This window comes from Lygodium microphyllum, chromosome 5 (genome assembly GCF_053477565.2).
Source record: "Lygodium microphyllum isolate KBCC chromosome 5, Lygodium_microphyllum_v1.1.10, whole genome shotgun sequence".
NCBI classification, from domain to species: Eukaryota; Viridiplantae; Streptophyta; class Polypodiopsida; order Schizaeales; family Lygodiaceae; genus Lygodium; species Lygodium microphyllum.
The window spans coordinates 104,516,467-104,535,301 of NC_141139.1; the positions used below are offsets into that span (position 1 = coordinate 104,516,467).

Consider the following 18,835-nt stretch of genomic DNA (forward strand, 5'->3'; position numbering starts at 1 on the left):
ATAGAGGTTTTAGTTGATTTAGGCTTAGTTTTACTCATTTTTTGGCTTTTATTTTAACAAAAAAGAAAACTTAAAAAAACTTGAAAAAAAACAAAATAACTACAAAGAAAACACATAGTTCTACTAATTGTTTGATATTGCACATGCACATGAGCATCATTGCCAGCACAATTGCAATATCTACAAAATAGCACAAAGAATCCTAGTAGATGTTGAAAAATGTATAGTCGGTCTAATACTATGGGACTAAAAAATCAAATAAGATGAATATTGGGTTATTTTAAAATTTGTGCACTCTAGCATTTTCCCTCACTCACTTTCACACTTAATGGGCATGCCATAGCTTCATCCAATGCATAGAGCATACTAAATAGAAAGCATTCTAGAGAGCTACTAAGCAACAATAATCTCTCTAGGTAATAAAATAGTACCACACTACTTTTCTCCTAGAAATATGGTGTCTAAGCTAGTATCATTAATAAGGACAATGCATATCAATGACCCATACAAGGTAAGCTAATACCACATGACCAAATAGGACTCCTATGGTTTAATTGCTAACCCTCTACACCCTCATAAAACAACCAAGCAATGGTCCCTAACTCATGCTTATCCTTTAGATTTTTATTTATGTTTTGTTTTGGTTTTTTTTGTTGGATCAAAAGAGTATGCATTTTTAAGCACTAGTTGTATAAGCTTTTCCATAGGTAGCTAAGTAGCATGACATAGTGCCTCATCACATCCAAGGGATGTTGTAATCTATTACCCTTTTAAGTAACAAAATACCACACATTATGGAAAAAAGTATTCCTACTATTAGTGGTCGGGGTTTTGAAACCCATCAAATAATTGGATCACTATTCACATATTTATATTCTTAGAAGTATACATGTCACCTTATAAAGGTCGACGAGCCAAAAAGGTTAATCAAAATTCAGGTTTAATTTGATAGATGGTAATCGAAAAGGTCGCGCATCTTATTCTCTCACCCTAAGCACAAGAGCAAGGTTCTGTAGCTTTCCATCTCCTTGCAGAGCTGATGTGGAAGGGATGCCCCTACACATTTGAAAATGGAAGCATATCTGAGTTGTCAAATAGCACTTGATGGAACATGTTGATGCATTTAGTCAAGCAGCCGACAGGCAAGCTTCAACAACCATTAATCTCCTGCCACATCATCTTTTTGCTTGATTTCTTACCTATCGAAAATCTATTGCTCATGTGCCCCAATCTCGCTCTAGCACAATTGAGGTAACTAATGTGCTTGCAAATCAGATTGCCTCTGTTAGGCAGAGGACTGCCGGACCTTGCCGGATATTAGCCCATGTGCCTAACGTTACCAAACGTATTGAAAAGCTAGCATCCCATGTCCTAAGGATATCAGCCCATGTCCTCCTAAGGATGGTAGCGTAACGTAACCTAACGTATTGAAAAGCTAGCAGCCCACCAGCTCTCTCAGAGCACCCTTACCATCATTATACATCACATGCTATTGCGGGCATTCCGATTCCCATTCCCCGCTCCGTCGTTGTCATCATCCTCCTTGCGCTCTGCACATGCGCTGTGCCAATACTCGACTTCCTTAGATGGCCGACGGCGATGGAAGAGGCTTCCTCATGATCATCGACGGAGTGTCCGGGAAGACGGTGCTCACGTTGCTCGGCCTGACGTACATGGTCATCGGAGTCTACTTGATCATCTTCTCCCGTCTTCTCGCCATGCGCTTCCCTCTTGGAACCGTCCTGGTGGCACCTCACCGCAGCACTTTCGTGAGTACCATTCTTTATCATTTCTAGATTTGTGTGCGCGCGCGTGCAAGGGTGTATATGCGCGCCTGCGAGTAACATGATTTGCTTCACTTGGTGGTGCTGATGGTTGCGTGATGCCTGTGTTTTCCCAATGTTTCTTGAGTTACTTCTAGTGGTGGTGAGCTCTCGGGTAGCATCAGCTTAATAAGGATGGACACACACACACACACACACACACACACACACACACACACACACACACACACACACACACACACACACCAGGCCATATATAGGTTTATCACATTACTCATTTAGGTATGGCTGTTTAGCATTATGACAGGATTTTTCCATCTTGACACATCGTGTTGTTTAACGATGATATGCCCTTATCTTTGTGGAATCATAACGTAATTTACTGTTTTTTTTTGCATCTATTGTTTATCGACAATAGGTATTTCATTGTCCTATTGGTTTTCCTTTTGTATTCAAATTCACAGTTACATTATGGTGCACATTCCCATGATTTTTCGCTTCTTATGTAGTTTGCAGTTACCAATGTTGGGTATATTCCTTTTTTTAATCAGTTTGAAATACTTCTTGTCTATGATGGTTGAAGAAGGACCAAACCGCAGGCCATTTCACCTAGCCTGTAATTTTCACCCATGTTGGCATTCCCTGCAACTATTTGTTCACTTTTGATTCTTATGTGCTAAACATGAAATAAGCTCCTTTTCAGCGTAGTCTAAATTTCTGGTTTTAGCATAATGCAGTTATGCAATAATGCTGCAAATTTTCCTTTCCGTCTGAGAATAACCATTTAAAATTATTCTTTGGTCAATGATGGTGGAAAAAATTGGCCTAATCTCAGACCATGTTTCCTAGCCCAGTAATGGTGAAGTTCATAATTAATATCGCTCATTATGACGAGTTAAAATTCTAAAGTATTTTACATAAATTCTGTCCCTTATAATAGTTTTCTGTTTGTGTGGGAATTTAATTTTTAAAAATTTAACAGTAATTTTATTATTGCATGATAGCTTACTACTATAATGCCATAATGGTTTAAGAGTTAATTTTAAATTCCCCCCTTGCTTGTTATTAATCTATGCAACACACTTGCATATAGTTGTTCATTATAGTTTTGATAAAATTGTGGTGTTTATATATGATGCCCAATCAGTTGGCAAGAAATAAATTATTTTTTAGTGTAAGCAAAATTTTTGGTTTTAGCATAATGTAGTGATGCAATAATGCTTCAAATTTTCCCTTCCCCCTAAGGATAACCATTTAAAATTCTCCTTGGCCAATAATTGTGAAAAAATTTGGCCTAATCTCAGGTCATATTTCCTAGCCTAGTAATGGTTAAGTTAATAATTATTATCGTTCATTATGATGAGCTATTTTCTAATTTTTTAATTTTTAACATTAATTTCATTATTACATGATAGCTTACTACCATGATATCATAATTATTTAAGAGTTAATTTAGATTCCCCCTTTGCTTGTTATTAGTCTACGCAACACACTTGCATATAGTTGTTCATTATGGTTTTTATAGTTGTGGTGATTATATATGACACCCAATCAGTTAGCAAGAAATAAGTTCCTCTTTATTGTAATCAAAATTTTTGGTTTTAGCATAATGTAGTGATGCAATAATGCTGCAAATTTTCCCTTTCCCCTAAGAATAACCATTTAAAATTCTCCTTTGGGCAATGACGGTCAAAAAAATTTGGCCTAATCTCAAGTCATATTTCCTAACCCAATAATGGTTAAGTTTATAATTATTATTGATCATTATGATGAGTTATTTTTTAATTTCCTAAATTTTAATAGTAATTTAATTATTGCATGATAGCTTACTACTATGGTACCATAATGGTTTAAGAGTTAATTTTAAATTCCCCCCTTGCTTGTTATTAATCTATGCAACACACTTGCATATAGTTGTTCGTTATGGTTTTGATAAAGTTATAGTGCTTATATATGTGATGCCCAATTGGTTGGCAAGAAATTATGAAGGAGCTTTTTAATTATTGGATTTTTAATATTATGCAATGTTGTTATGTTTGTTTATTTAAAAAAAGTATCTAAATTTTAATTTAATAATCCTTCATGGTACTTTACTCAATTTAGTTCTATGTTTTTTTAGCTAAAAGCTTTTTTACTCTACCCCTAAATAGTTTAGTTTAAGGATACTTTGAAGTTTGAATTAGTAAATATTTAATCTTCCCCCAAATCTTTACCTCTCTTTTAAACCATGCATAGTATAGGTCTGCCAAGTCTTAGTACTTGTTTGGTGTAACCAATGTTTGATTGCACCCTTCTTAAGGTTACATACTTGTAATTGATGGCCTTTTTATTTTATTTTCGTTCTCAAAGATACCTATGGAATTGAATCCAATGTTCTCTTTCTCTCTATGAAATAAGGAATTTGAACTTTATCTAGTTCCATTCCACCCATAGCTAATGGCTTATATATGCATGTTTCTAATTGGTAAGCCCATTGGCTACCATTTGGCTATGAGCTAGTACACAACTTTATTGCTCTTAAGTCCTACTCCTTAGTTGCTGAATATTGTTGCTTTTTGGCATATCTTGGAGTTTTGGAGTTACACGCTTGTTTGAGTTTTGGAGTAACACCCTTGTCTAGCTACATGGACATGAAGAATGTAAACTTGTTTCATGTAGGTGACAAGGATAGCAATTGGATACTGCTATAGACGCTTGCAACTTGAGTGGGATTACTTAGTTCTAACTAATAATCTACTTATTTGATTTTGTAGATACCAGGTGGCATCCCTCCTTGTGGAACGTGTTTAGTGGCATCCCTCCTTGTGGAATGTGTTTATCATGTCATGTCTTTGCTATTGATTCGAGTCTTATGATAATGGAAGTTGGGTTGTTGTATCTTGTAACCTATATACAAAGTTTTATTAATGTCTACAAAGGGCTTGATTGGCCTATGAGATAAAAGTAGGTATGTTTGAAATTGAGGGAACTCTCATGTTTCCCAAGTAGAATAAAGAAACCATAATACGAGAGAAAACATCTAGCTAGGGAACAATAAATAATTGAGGATCTAATACAATGCAGAATTGAAATGACATGTTGTGGGGAAAGAAAGGAGGATTATGTCATCCTATAATATCTCTCATCGGTCTATCCAATATGGATAAGTTGAAGCGTCAAGGTTTGGCTACCTGATGATGTGTTGCGATTGGCTGTATTCTTCGGTGGTGTCTCAAGTAGGGACATGGACTAGCAGGTTGTGGGCTATGCACTCTATAACTCTTAGTGCACTTTATGACTCTCAATGGCTTTGTCTAAGTTGACTTCTTGTGGTGGAACCCTAAGTCAATCTAGAGTGTACTTTGAAGCGTCAGATTGAGTTGCAGCTTTGAAAAAGTCAATGCTGCCATGAATTCCTCAAGGTGCTGCCCTTGTAATTGTAGGAGGTACTATCTATATTGCCTAGATCCAAGAGAAATAGTCTAAGACAGTGCTATTGGGAAGTCCATCATTCTAGATAGTGGTCTAAATCCCTTTTAGAATGGGCAATGGAAGCGGACTTTGATCTCATGGTACACTAGGTGCTTGTATATGTAGTGTTTCTCCTAACTCAAGATGGCAAAGCTAACAAATTCAGTTCTTTGAGGTGAGGGGATTTGGTTCATAGTGATCAATCTCTATTTGTAATTGGTATGAGGATGTGCAAAGTTGACTAATGGCACATTGTACTCCACGGAACAAGTTTTTGTGTATCTTGGCTGAATCACAAAAACATCAAGGGCGAGAATTCGGGGACTTAGCTGTTCGTGTATCTTGGCCAAATCACCACATTTGGAAGTATAGACTCTTCTCAATTCTTACCTACATACCAAATTGGGATATGGGCCATTGCCATGGGATGTATTTGACATTGAAAGCTAGGCCAATGCAGCTACTTGGGGAGAGCTCATCAAGGGCTCTATTTGTGCTTATATAGCTTGTGATCTTATGCCGTGTGTGTAGGATGCACCCTAGAAGACCACTACATTGTTGTGCAAGGAACTTTCTACTCTCTTTACATAGGGTGTGACAATATGCCAAAACACACCAGAGCTCATGGGACTGTAATGGTTCAATCTAACAGGCTAAATCCACTCTTGAATATGGTGCTATGGGACGCTGCTAGTAGAAGTGGTGATGGGGAGCACATGCAAGCTAGTGGTGAGAAGCCTGGGTAAGTTTTCATTTTTCTTGTTTTCTTTTCTTTTGCTTGGTTTCTTGTGTGTAGAAGTTGATGTTGGCAGGAGTCACATGGTTCTTGGATTCCTAACCATAGGTTTGAGGTAGGAAGACAATGCTAGAGTATATTTGTTGGTTTGTGGTGGCAGGATTTGGAAGTTGGAGTAGAGAAGAATGGCTCAATTTGAATTTATCTTTAGCGATCCAACCCTCAACAGGGTGGTGGAATTGGCCTAGTTGGGAGGTAATGTTAGAAAGCTAATGTCTATGGTAAATAGGCTCAAAAAGAGAAGTAGTATAGCTCGGCCTTGAGGGCATTGCAATTTCCAGTTCAGCCCATGAGAGTTGTTTTGATCCAACCACAATTGTGATTGGACTTCGGATCATTTAGAGAGGAATGGATAGAGAATACATGAATCAAACAATGGAGATTATGTTGTTGTGATTGGTACACTCGACTAGGCCCTTGGCAGCTCGTGTTAGCAGATATGTTAGTTCATGGCTGAGTTTGTGCATGTGATTCAATGAGCTAGGGCACCAAGATATTATCTTGATTATTTAGGCATTTTTCTTGGCATTTTATGATGGTCATTTTAGCATTTATTTGTGGGCCGACCAGCATCAAATGCTGGTCGACTTGACATGATTTATGCCATTATTTTTGCCTATTTATTCAAGCTTTTCCTCCACATTCATTGATCATTCATCACTTGACTGGCTTTGGTGGAGGGAGAGGAGTAGGTGCTAGCGTCTTCACAGCTGGTGACTCACATTGGTTTTGTACTGTCTCATATCTTGGTATATGGATTCCATTTCTTGAGTATCTCTTTGCTTCTAAGTTCCTTGTGCAGTGTTTCTTTTTCTCTTTCCTTTGTCTCTTGTGTTCAACGTTTATTATAGCAGTTTTCCATGCTTCCATCATTGCATCCACTTATGACAGCTCGTGCACATACACCCAAGCATGGTGTGGACCGGTGGTATGGGATGCTAGTTCTTGAGGTTGAAAAGTTAGGCAAGTATAGTTGTATGCTCCTAAGTGAGGGTAGAGCTGATAATTAGTTCTATAGTTGGGAGATGAGTTGGATGTCAATCCTTATATTTTGTTATCTATGCTCATATGGCTTGTGTCATGTCATGTATGTAGGATGGATCCAAAGGGAGCACTAATAGTTCTCCAATCTTGCTGTAGGCTTGGCCACCAAAGTACAACCCGAATTGACCACCTTAAGGGCTGCCATGCACTACCCAGTAGCTGCCTGAATTGGATGTCCTAAGAGCTGGGATAGTCCCCCCTAAAAGAGCCCAACTCAACCACCTTCAAGGGATGGAATACACCACCCACAAGGCAGCCACATAGGCTGACTTAACCACCCAACAAAAAGGACCGTTAGCTGCCCTTCTCAGTCGTCCAAACTTCCCTATGTTGTTGCCACAAACCACTCTAGAGAGCTTGGTTAGAACTTTCTAGGTGCTGCACAAACTGCCCTAGAGGGGGTGTTGACACACTGTTTGCCAAAAGTTACAAATGGACTTCATTTCATGATAATTGAAAATGTCCCTAGGTAAGCTGTATGACTTATACATACGATCCATAACAAGATGAGCCAATTCATAGCTTTCTATTGTGGCCATGGTGGTTATGAATTTTACCATTTTAGTTAAGTGGTCTATGATATACATAATTTATCATGGCCCCTAGTAGTTATTGGTAATCTTACTAGAAAGTTAATTGAATGTCTAGTCCATTTACAATGGGAATCTATAGTGGATGCAAAAAGCGTTGCTCATTTTTGCCGTTGAGCTTTGTTAAGATGATATTGAGCACACTTATGTACCATAAAAGCAGAAGGGCGGTAGGTTGGAAACCAAAACATAGCAGTCTTTGGGGTTGGAGTTGGTAAAGGCAGCAAAGTAATCACTTGAGGATGAAGTTAGCTGATCATTGGAAACCAAAACATGGCAATCTTTGGGGTTGGAGTTGGTAAAGGCAGCAAACTAATCACTTGAGAATGAAGTTAGCTGATTACTAGCAGAAGTAGGTGTAACCGACCTGTTCACTGCGAAGAGCGGTAGTGTACAACCAAAATATATAAATGCTTTCACCCAATTCATAGTCGCCCACTTTACCTGAACTTAAAGACACAGAATCAAGAAGAAAAACAGGAAGCTAGAATGCCCCTGTTGTGACATAGACACCCTGTTGGCCCCTAAGTCAGGCGCCCCTTGCGGTATTTCTTTATTTTTTTTAAAAAGAGAAAAAGTACAATGGGCTGTCTTTCACCTATTCTGGGTGAAATTTGGCAGCATAACAGTACAATTACTGACCCAAAACAAGCTGACCAGGAGGGGAAACTCTGCCCAAGTCTGAAACTTCTGGTTGGAGTGCAGAATTGACCATTTCAGTCTGCTGTAATTACTGGTTCAGACCTGTGCTGAAACCTGTTTTCAGCTCAGATTATTCCCTGTACTGTCATCCAACATCTGTGCCAAGTGCCCCTTGATTCTGACATCAATTGGGCTCTGAATTACCCTCAGAACAGTCCAAAATCTGTACTGATTTAGTGCTGTTTCAGACACTTGCTTGGTGAGGTTACCACCCTCACCTGTCCCTGCTTGGGAACTGCAAACAACTGCTCCTATTCTTGAAGAAAGGAGGCTCTTGCCTCATGCAAAAACAGCATATTCCCACACAACTGTACATGAATCAGAAGAAAGCCCTTGATTCTGAAGCATAACCATACTGTCAGGGAGAGAGAAAGAGAAAGTAGGGAGCAAGCTCCACCCTCTGTGCATCATAGACAAGGTAGACCAGCTCTCAAGAGCTCTCCATCAGCAACTGTCCATCCTCTCCTTCACAAATGAGCCCCTCTAGCCCAAAAACTGCACGCCAGCCCTTTTTAAAGAGGTAAGTGCACCAATTTGTGCCAAATGGCAGCACTGTAAGATATTTCCCGTTCTAACCTTCCGGTTTAAAATTCTCCATCCTCGGTTCAAAATTTGATCTTGGCACAGACCAGACGATTAATCCTCGTACAAATACGAAGATAATGACGCGAACAGATTCTGAGGTCCAAAAATAGTAACTCCCTAAATTTTAGGAGTTGCTTCCATTGCATCCCCACTAGTCTTCTGACCATCTTTGCAGACTATGGCTACATCTAAATTTGTAATGTAGCTCAACTGAAAGTGAATTTCCACTGATGACCCCACATGGACTAATCTCTTGAAGATTTGACCATCTTTACTTTGAACTAGTCTCTTCCAGACTAGTTCTTCAACACACTTGTCCATATACACTTTCACAAGTCTCTTCCAGACTTGTCAATCTACATTGCCATCAGTCTCTTCCAGACTTGTACTAGATTTTAACTGTCTAGTCTTAACTCACTAGACATTCTTGTCCATTTCACATACTGGCCATGCAACTCAGACATTTAGATTTCAAGAGGGATCCTTCCAAAAAGAAAAACCAAATAAAGTAGTAATAAAGAAATCAGCAAAAAGGTAATAGTTGTCACAGTCTTGTGACAGCAGGAGTTTGGGCGACAGTTGTAGAAGGTGAAGCTGATATAGATCGGGCTTGCACTGTAGTAAATGCAAAAGATGCTTTGGAGAGGAGGCTAGGTAGCAAGGTATTAGTGAGGTGTATGACCATTCCAAATGGTTGTTCCTTATCCAAGGACTACTGATTACTTGCATTTCAACCACTTGCAATTTGTAGGTTTGCACCTTTACATAGTTTGACTTTTCAGCCTCGGTATTGTTGAGAAACCCTTCACCCTTCACCCGTAGTTTGCATTTTTTGCGTTTTTGCGTTTTGCGTTTAGGGTTTGCGGCCCCAAAAAGGGGCGCTATCCTAGACTGGCTATGTCTATTTATAGGCCACTCTCATTCATTTCTTACGGTTGATTCATTCAGTCTGTCACCTTCTTTCTAGCCTCTCCCTTACCTCACACCCCTTCAGGAGGACATTGTGGTTCGTGGTTCGTGGTTGTCTTGATCATCTTCCTTGTGCTACGGCACCCTTGTTCCCTTATATCACATTCACTCCATGATTCTGAACTTCATCATTCCATTCATCAGAGTTTCTTATCTTCTCCATGTTTGGCGAGTTCACTCCGTGTTTCTCCCCGCAAACCCTACTGGCCAACGTGGTTATTTTGTTGGTTATTTCTTGCCTATTTATAGGTTGGTGTTTTTCAGATGCTAATGAGATTGTCTCGCAGAGATACATTTGATAGCCCATATACATATCTGCCTTCTTCATTTCAGCACTATTTCATTGCAGGTTCTGCACTATTCTCTTTTTTCTCTCTCTCTTCTCTCTGCATTTGTTTTCTTTTAGCCCTGTCACACACTTCCACATTCATTCCACTCTGACATGGTATTAGAGTAGCATTGAAGGGCTGATTGATGTCAAAAGATGACATACCAGGGAGACAGTAGGGTTGGCGGGGAGGAACACGGAGTGAACTCGGCAAACATGGAGAAGAGAAGAGAAGAGAGAAGAAAATCTAATGAATGGAATGATGAAGACTTGAATCATGGAGTGAATGTGATACAAGGGAACAAGGGTGCCGTAGCACGAGGAAGATGATGAAGACAGCCACGAACCACGAACCGCAATGTCCTCCTAAAGAGGTGTGAGGGAGTGGAGAGGTTGGAGAGGAGAGGTGACGGATTGAATGAATTAGTCGTGAGGAATGAATGAGAGAGTGGCCTATAATATAAATAGGCACGGTTAGTCTAGGATGGCGCCCCTTTGTGGGGCTGCAAACCCTAAACGCAAAACGCAGAAACACAAAAACACAAACTGCAGGTGAAGGGTTTCTCAACAATTGATTGTGAGAAGATTTGAAAGGGATATTTCAGCACGACAAAAGTTTGTGTTTTTAGCATTCTAAGGTGAGCAAGAGGGCTGCGCATTGACATAAGGTTGAGGCAAAGAGGTGAAGCACATGAAAGGAGCGAAGTTGTTTTTTGCAGGTTTTTGCTGTTCGTGAAGGAGAAAAGGTTGCATTTTCAGCTTGGTGGTGCAAATTTTGAGTTTCATTGCCTCTGGCGGTTAACATAGGTTTGGAATAAGCAGGAAAAGCCCTAGCAGGCTACATTTTTGGAGTTAGAGGGAGTTGCCCTTGTTTTTGTGCAGGTTATTTAGGTGACAATGTCTTCCAAATTTGATGTGGAGGTTCAGGCTTTTATGGATTGTAAGGTCCTCTTGTTTCCGACTCTTTCTTTTTTATCAGAAGCTCGATGGGAAGAATTACCATATCTATTGGGTAATGATACTTGCCGTCTTAGAGTCCTATGATTTGGTGGAACTTGTAATCGAGGTTATAGATCATTTTACAGCTTGTGATGTCTCCAAGCTTTTTGTTGATGAGAAAGCTAAGTAGGTGAAGGTATAGGCACATTGGGATAAATTGAATGACCGTAGTCGCTCCTTCCTATTTCTGTCTTGTACTTTGGCCGTGATAGCTCACATTAAGCATTTGATTGTTGCTCAGGAGATATGGTTGGAATTAGACTAGTTATACAATTGGATGGTTGTGATGAAATGGGTGTCCTTAGAGGTACATATATAGATATTGAACTTGTCCAAGTCCGCTTCCATGCTAGAGTATGTTAATAAGCTTCGTTAATTATAGATGCAGGTCCAAAACATAGGGAAGGTGATTATCTCCAAGGATATGGCCATACTCTTCTCTCATAATTACCACCCTGATTTAGCGCGTTTTATTATGCCTTGATTGGTTCAAGGTGGATAGGTACCCTTAAATGGGAGGAGTTGGCTTCAGTTGTCTTGGATTAGGAGGAACAATTCAAAGTTGAGAATGCTCCCAAGGTAGAGGGATTGACATGAGAGTCCTTCCAATAGAAGGGAAAGAACAATAACAAGAACAAGGATGAGAAGACTAGCAAGATAAAGCCAAGGAGTCTACTTGTCACACTTATGGCAACATAGATTGTTGGAAGGATTGCCCTAACAAGGACAAGAAGGACACTAAGAAGGAGGAAACTATGAAGACCCTAAGTAATGTATATGTTGGCCCCCAGTCTTGTGAGTGGATTGTGGATAGTGGTGCTTCTTGCCACATGACTCTTTCAAATGGTATTGTTGCTCATATGCGTCAGATGCATGGGTAAATTCTTATAGGTGACAGCTCTTCAGTTCCTATCAAAGGCAAAGGTGATATGCAATTGATTCTAGACAGGAAAGGTGGTACTCATACATTAGTAGTTCTCGATGTCGCGGATTTGGGATATCATCTTCTTTCAATGATAGCCCTTTGGTCCCTATCAAAGGAAAAGGTGATATGCAGTTATTCTAGATGGGCAAGGTGGTACTCACACATCAATAGTTCTCTATGTGTTGGGTTTGGGATATCTTTATCTTTCAATGAGCAAGATTTGTGCTCTCGGTCTCATGGTTGAGTTTGATAAGGACTCTTTCCAAGTTCTTGATGGAGTTTCTTGACAAGTTCTCTATGCAAGTCATGAGGAGAATGGAGCTTGCAAGATGCAGTCTTTATCAATCTTTACTTCTCTTCTTTGTGCTAATTGTTGATGATTTAGCAAGATGACTTGGGCGTATTTCTTGGAGCTAAAGTTTGAAGCATTCTCACACTTTAAATTGGTTGATCTTTGAGGAGAACGGGTGCGGTAGGAAACTCAAGTCCGTGCGTTTCGACAAAGAAGTGGAGTTTGTCTCCAATGAGCTAGCCAGGTTTTGTGTAGATTATGGTATTCACTAGGAGTTTGCCAACATGAATACATCTCAGGAGAATGGTATATTGGAGTGGAAAAATTAGAGTGTGATCGAGATGGAGTGGACTATAATGGAGTATTGGCAGACATCTGAGTGTCAATGGGTTGAAGTAGCGGCCACCATTGACCACATTCTTAATTTATCCCCTACATCAACAGTGTTTGGTATATTGTCTTTTGAGGTGTAGTTTGGACAAAAACTGGATATCTCGTATCTTGGGGGTGTTTGGGTGTGATGTGTATCTTCACATCCTGAAGAAACAGAGGGATAAGTTTGATTGGCTTCCAAGAGAGAGGTATTGGCAGATTATAGCTTGTAGTCTCAGGAATATAGGTGTTATGATCTTGTTTCACGGGAGTTATACACAAGTTGAGATATTCGGTTCGTGGAGTTTCTAATTGCCGAAAGGGGTATGGACCATCTTGTACTTGGAGATCTAGGTGACAGTTGGGCACTTGAGCCAATGCCTCCTGAGGCTCCATCCTTGGTGGAGGAGGAGATTACTTCACCACTAGATTCACCGGTTGAGTTGACACTTGTGGAAGTTCCAGACCTTGATTATCTCACATGGAGTACTGTATGAAAGTCTGGTTTGTGCAAAAGCGGTTATGGTAGGTTGTGTTTGGAGCTTGTGAGCGTCCTGCATGTCCTACTCCTTTTCTGGCTGATTTTGATGAGGACAACTACGAAGAAGTTATGCTCACATGAAATATTGATGATGCCCTTGCATATTTTATCCTTTGTTGCATTTCCAAAGTTCTTTCAACAGTCATCGTTTGCAAGACTTCTCCCGCAATGAGTGCAGCTTTAGATGTTGTATGAGGCTCCTTTGCCTAGGCATGCTATCATTTTTTATGGACAGCTCCAATAGATGAAGTTCAAGCCTAAGGATACTATTCAGTCTTTCTTATTAGTCTCACATAAGTATATGACCAGCTTAAACGCATGCAGTTTGCCCTTCCAAAGGCTCATCTTTAGACGTCATCGACACATGTCAGTTTTGTACAGATGTCCTTAATGTTGCTTGAGCATGAGACGTCTTTACGTTTGTAGGAGAGGCTTCTATCATAGTCCAGTGGTTCTAGTGAAGCCCTTATAGCTTTAGAGAGGGGTGATAGAAAGAAAGTCGAAGGCCTAGCTTTAGAGAGGGGTGATAGGAAGAAAGTCGAAGCCCTTATAACTTGAGGAGAGAAAAACTTGGGCGATAATTGTTAGTGCAAATGCAGAAGACAGAGGTGAGAGAATGTCGGGGTGGCAAGGCTGGATTTGATGTAGATGGCAGTATAGGAGAAAGAAAGACTGGAAATGCAGGTACTTGAGGAGAGAGAAAAATTGGGTGACTTCTATTAGGTGTAAATGAGTAGACAGAGGTTGGTAGCTAGAAACTGCAAACGCAGCATTTAGAAGAGATAGAAGATCTTGGTGACAACTACCTGCTAATAGTGACGGTACATAACTGTAGGCAACAACTCTTGGGACTTGGCGACAGCAGCAAACATATGAAGAAGATTGGAATAAGGCACCAGATGGTAGCAGGTAAAGGTGGAAGCTTTGACTGACTGTGATGTCCTCTGCGAACGGGGTGTGGACAGCATAGTCATGGCTCTTGAAACCTGCTAAAATGAGATTGAAGGAGAGTGGTGGGTTGCATACATATTTATAGAAAGTTAGGGGCACCCAAATTAAGGTTTTACATGTGGGATACAGTTAACTCTTTAGGAATGGTTTCTTTTTAAAATAAGAGGTTTTCTTCATTAATTAAGAATGTTTTGGGATTGTTTAAGTTAGGTAATGCATTTTTAGTTGAACATCCCCTCTTAGGTCTAAAACAAAGGCATAAGAAATAAGCCCTTAATATATATACTTTTACCCCCAAGGTGTCTCATCCCAAAGTAGGCAGGGCATCGGGAAAAGGATGCACGTTGGCTGCCTAGAGATCTACCAAGATTACAGAGACGATGATTATCTTACCAAGGGATCCCAAGTGATCCCCCTAGAGAGGCCAAGGTATTGGACTAAGGTTGCGCATTGATTGCCCAGGGGCCTATCCAGTCCTGCAAAGGCGGATGGAATTAGCAATTGACTTTTGGATTTTTTTTGGTGGAGAGATTTTGGTGTGATTTGTTCAAAAGATTTAGCATTAAGTGATGGTTTCAAATCACTTTTCATCCTATTGAGTCATTGTGTCCCGAAGTATTGGAAAATAAGGATGGATAGCCCCATGACCTTCAAAATAAGCAAAATAATTTTACATGCTACTACGATAAGTGTCTAGGGATATGTAAGTGTGTGTGTGTGTGTGTGTGTGTGTGTGTGTGCCAATCATATGGAGAATATGTGGAGAGAGAGGCAAAACGAGAAAGCAAGCAAGACAAGCAAAGCTAGCATGCAAGCATAGGGAAAGAGTGCCTTTGGAGACTGCCAGGTGCAATGCCACGATTATGGTGGATCTAGAGTCGACCACTCCAGAGGTGATCGAAAAGGGATAAATGTGCATATATACATGTTTACATGAACAAAATGCCAATGCATGGGATAATGCAAATGAGGATGCAAATATTCATGCTCATGTAGAATGCGATGCAATGATGCCACTTGGATGGTGCTCTTGCAAGGGAATTGTTCACTTATCCAAGCATCCTTTTACAATTATGTCATCCTGATGACAGAGTGAATGAAGTTACAAATGTCCATAATATATAATACATAATAAATAAATATCTGAAAGTGAAAAACTATAAGCATCATCACTGTCACTATCAAGAGAAGAAAACTATTCCCTCTTAAAAGTGAAAGGAGAAGTAAGAGGGAAGCACCCTCTCCTTCTCAATCTGAAGAAGTAGAGAAGGGTGTACCGAAGCCGATCCGTGGTAGAAGATACTGAATAACTGGTTGATTGACCGCCTTGATCAATTATTTACAAAATTGTCGCTTGATGGCACAAACTCTAGGCGAATGGGGCCTAGCTCAACTTGCTCTCTCGTGAAATGGTAGTGAATTGACACGTGCCGTGTTTGAGGGGAAATGATAGGATTTTTTGGAAGGGCAATGACACTCTAGTTGTCGCAATAGCCTAGGCAACTTGCAAAGGAACGGAAGCATAGCTAGTAAGTTCCTCAAATAGAAGGCCTCTATAGTGTCATCGAAGAGAGCCCAATACTTTTCCACAGCCGTGGAGGTTGCTACCATCTCTCCTGCTTACGGCTAGCCCAAGGGATGGGCGTTGTATCCAAGGTGAAGAGGTAGCCTTCATGAGAATGTCGGGTGTTAGGATCTCCTGCCTAGTTAGAATCAGTGTACCCTTGCAAGCATAAACTATGTTCATAAGTTAGTCTAAAGTTATAGGTACACCTTAAATGTCTTAACTAAGCAACCCAATGAGACATTTTAGGTGCATTAAAATATTAACTAAGCAAGCTAACTGAGAATGCAAGATCTGGCCTAGTATGAATTAACCAAAGTAATTTCCTTACAACAGAATGATAGGTATGAGCATTAGAAGGCTAACTTGAGGTATCCTTGTGCAGATGGACAGTGGGATCAAATAATTAGTACACTAAAATCAAGAGATTAACTTGAGAGGTGAGCTTTCCTATCTTCTCATTAAGAGTGTGTGTATAAGCATGACTATTGAAAATTCTCAAGTGAGATATAACAAGCCAAGAGCCAAAGAATGCCCATACAGAGTCTTTTTAGGGACCATTGCAGTTGGGCATTGATCGAGGATATACACTAAAGTGTAAACAACCTTGATCCAAAGGTGTTTAGGGAGCTCTGATGTGAACAACATAGAGCGTGCCATGTTTAGGACAATCTGATCCCTACGCTCTATGACTCTTTTCTGTGCGTGAGGATTGGTAGAGGTGAGCTAACATACAATGCCTTGCTCGTGTATAAACTTAAAAAACTTGTGGGAGGTAGACTCGCCACCAGAATCACTCCTTATAGTATCCACATGATGACCAATCTGGTTATGGACTAGTAGTACCCAAGTGCTAAAATAAGTAAAGGCATTGGACTTGTGCTTGAGGAAGTATACCCAGATTTATATAGAGAAATTATCTACTATAAAAAAAAAGTATTATGCGCCATATAAGGCGGCAGTGAATGTAGGACCACAAAGATCAACATGAATGAGCCTTAGAGGTTTTGCAGCTCATTTGATAGACTGTTGAGGAAAGGGTATACAATGTTGCTTACCTGGTTGACATGCTTTATAGGCCTCTCGAGATAGTTTTAGGCGTGGAAGGCCCTTAATCATCCCCTGACGTGATAACTCTTAAAGAGTGTTGTAGCCAAGATTTTCTAAGTGAAAATGCAAAAAATTCTTAGAGTTTGTGGGCTCCCATATAGTGGCTAAATCCTGGAAGTGATGGAACTCCGAATCATCAGTTGTCGGCTCGGTAAGAAAGTAGGTCATGTGGTAAAGGCTAGTATGTTGTGCCTTTGCCACAAGCAATCACTAAACCATTCTGAGAGTCTATTACCTCGATTGTGGTCACTGTGAAGAAAATTGCTCGCTCCAACTGGCAAAGTTGTTGAATGGACAAGAAGTTTACCCCAAGCTAGGGGACATAATAGACATCATATAATGAACTGAGATTTGGACGTAGGTCGGTGGAAAAACTGATGCGACCTTGGGCCTGAATTGTGACCGAGGAGTTATTTCCTATGCAGACACTCTTGGTTGTAGGGGGTTGGGAAATAAAAATGTCCGCTCTAGGAGTCATGTGATGGGGGCAGTGTCAGCTTCATAAGGAACTGGAGGGCGTGGGTAGTGGCTAGATAGCAGGCGACGCTTATAGGAGCGATGGCGGCATGTGGCGCAAGTGGAGAGCTGATGGTGGCAGCCATAGGTTGGCGTAGACAGGTTGATGGTATGAGCAAATGCTAATGGTGGCAAGACCTTGGTCGGAGCGGCATCGACAACAATGGTTGTTTGGAGCCCGTGCGGGGGTTGCTTTGATACCAATTGTGAGAAATTAGAGTCAAATATGGAGGAGAGAATCAAGATAGTGATAGTGAGTGAGCTAAAGCAAGAGAGTAGAGTATACTTGCTGAATTGAAAAGATAGAGTGAATGTACAATCTAAGTTAGGTCAAGAATTTTGATCTTACCAGTACTCCAATATTTGACTAGATTTAAGCTAACTAATTCTAGTTCCTAGTGCCACTCATTTAAATGTGAAGACATTAGGTACGCGCACACACTAAAGTGTCCACACCATATGAATTACATGGGACACTATCTAGAATTGATAAATTCTAACATGTGAATGAGCTCTTGGAGAAGGGTCTAATAAGACCGAGTTTCTCAAAGAAAACTTGCTTTTTTTTCTTCTTAGCATCCTCAAACAAATAGTCAAAGTGAGATAGCCAATGTCACAATATCATATATGCTAAAAGTGTTATTGCAATGAAGTCAACGAATAATGAGAAAAGTACTTGCCTTTGGTAGGATATGCCTATAACAACACAGTTCATACTTCTACTAGTAAAGTAACCTTTGAGATCATATATGGAAAACAACTCTTACTACCTATTTCCAAAACAAAGGATTAGATAAATTAGATACTGCATGTCGATGAGTTTGTGTGTGACATGGATACAACTTTTGCTCTAGTCAAACAAGCTGTCCAAAGATCTCAAGAAAACAAAAGAAAACATTAGATAAAAATCAAAGGCACTTGGTTTTGAACCTATAGAGAATCGAGCTGAAGTAGATGAACAAGAAGACATACTTCAATTAGAGCAAATAGTTTTTTATATGATTAAGAAATGAGAAAATAACATTTTCAAAAAGTTTCTTTTGGAATTTAAAAATTACTCCCATTTAGATTCTTAATGAATGCCAAATGAGTATTTTAAAAGATAAACAAAAAGAGAGACTTCAATTAGAGCAAACAATTTTTTATATTATCAAGAAATGAAAAAATAACATTTTCAAAAAGTTTCTTTTGAAATTTAAAAATTATATCCGTTTGGATTCTTAATGAATGTCAAATGAGTATTTTAAAACTATCTAGGAATACTTACAACTTATGAAAAAGATGTGGGACTAGAAGTACTTCAAGTGATGACTTAGG

General features: G+C 39.8%; 1 protein-coding gene across 1 annotated transcript in view; it reads left to right on the plus strand.

Moving 5' to 3' along the window:
* The first annotated feature begins 1,313 nt into the window (after window positions 1-1,313).
* LOC148036237 (E3 ubiquitin-protein ligase ATL41-like) overlaps window positions 1,314-18,835 on the plus strand; it is a 31,739-nt gene continuing 14,217 nt past the window's right edge. The window contains exon 1 of the mRNA XM_087679107.1: window positions 1,314-1,769. Within this exon, the coding sequence (XP_087535233.1) occupies window positions 1,587-1,769 (183 nt within the window). The 5' untranslated portion in view covers window positions 1,314-1,586. The remainder of the gene's footprint in view (window positions 1,770-18,835) is intronic.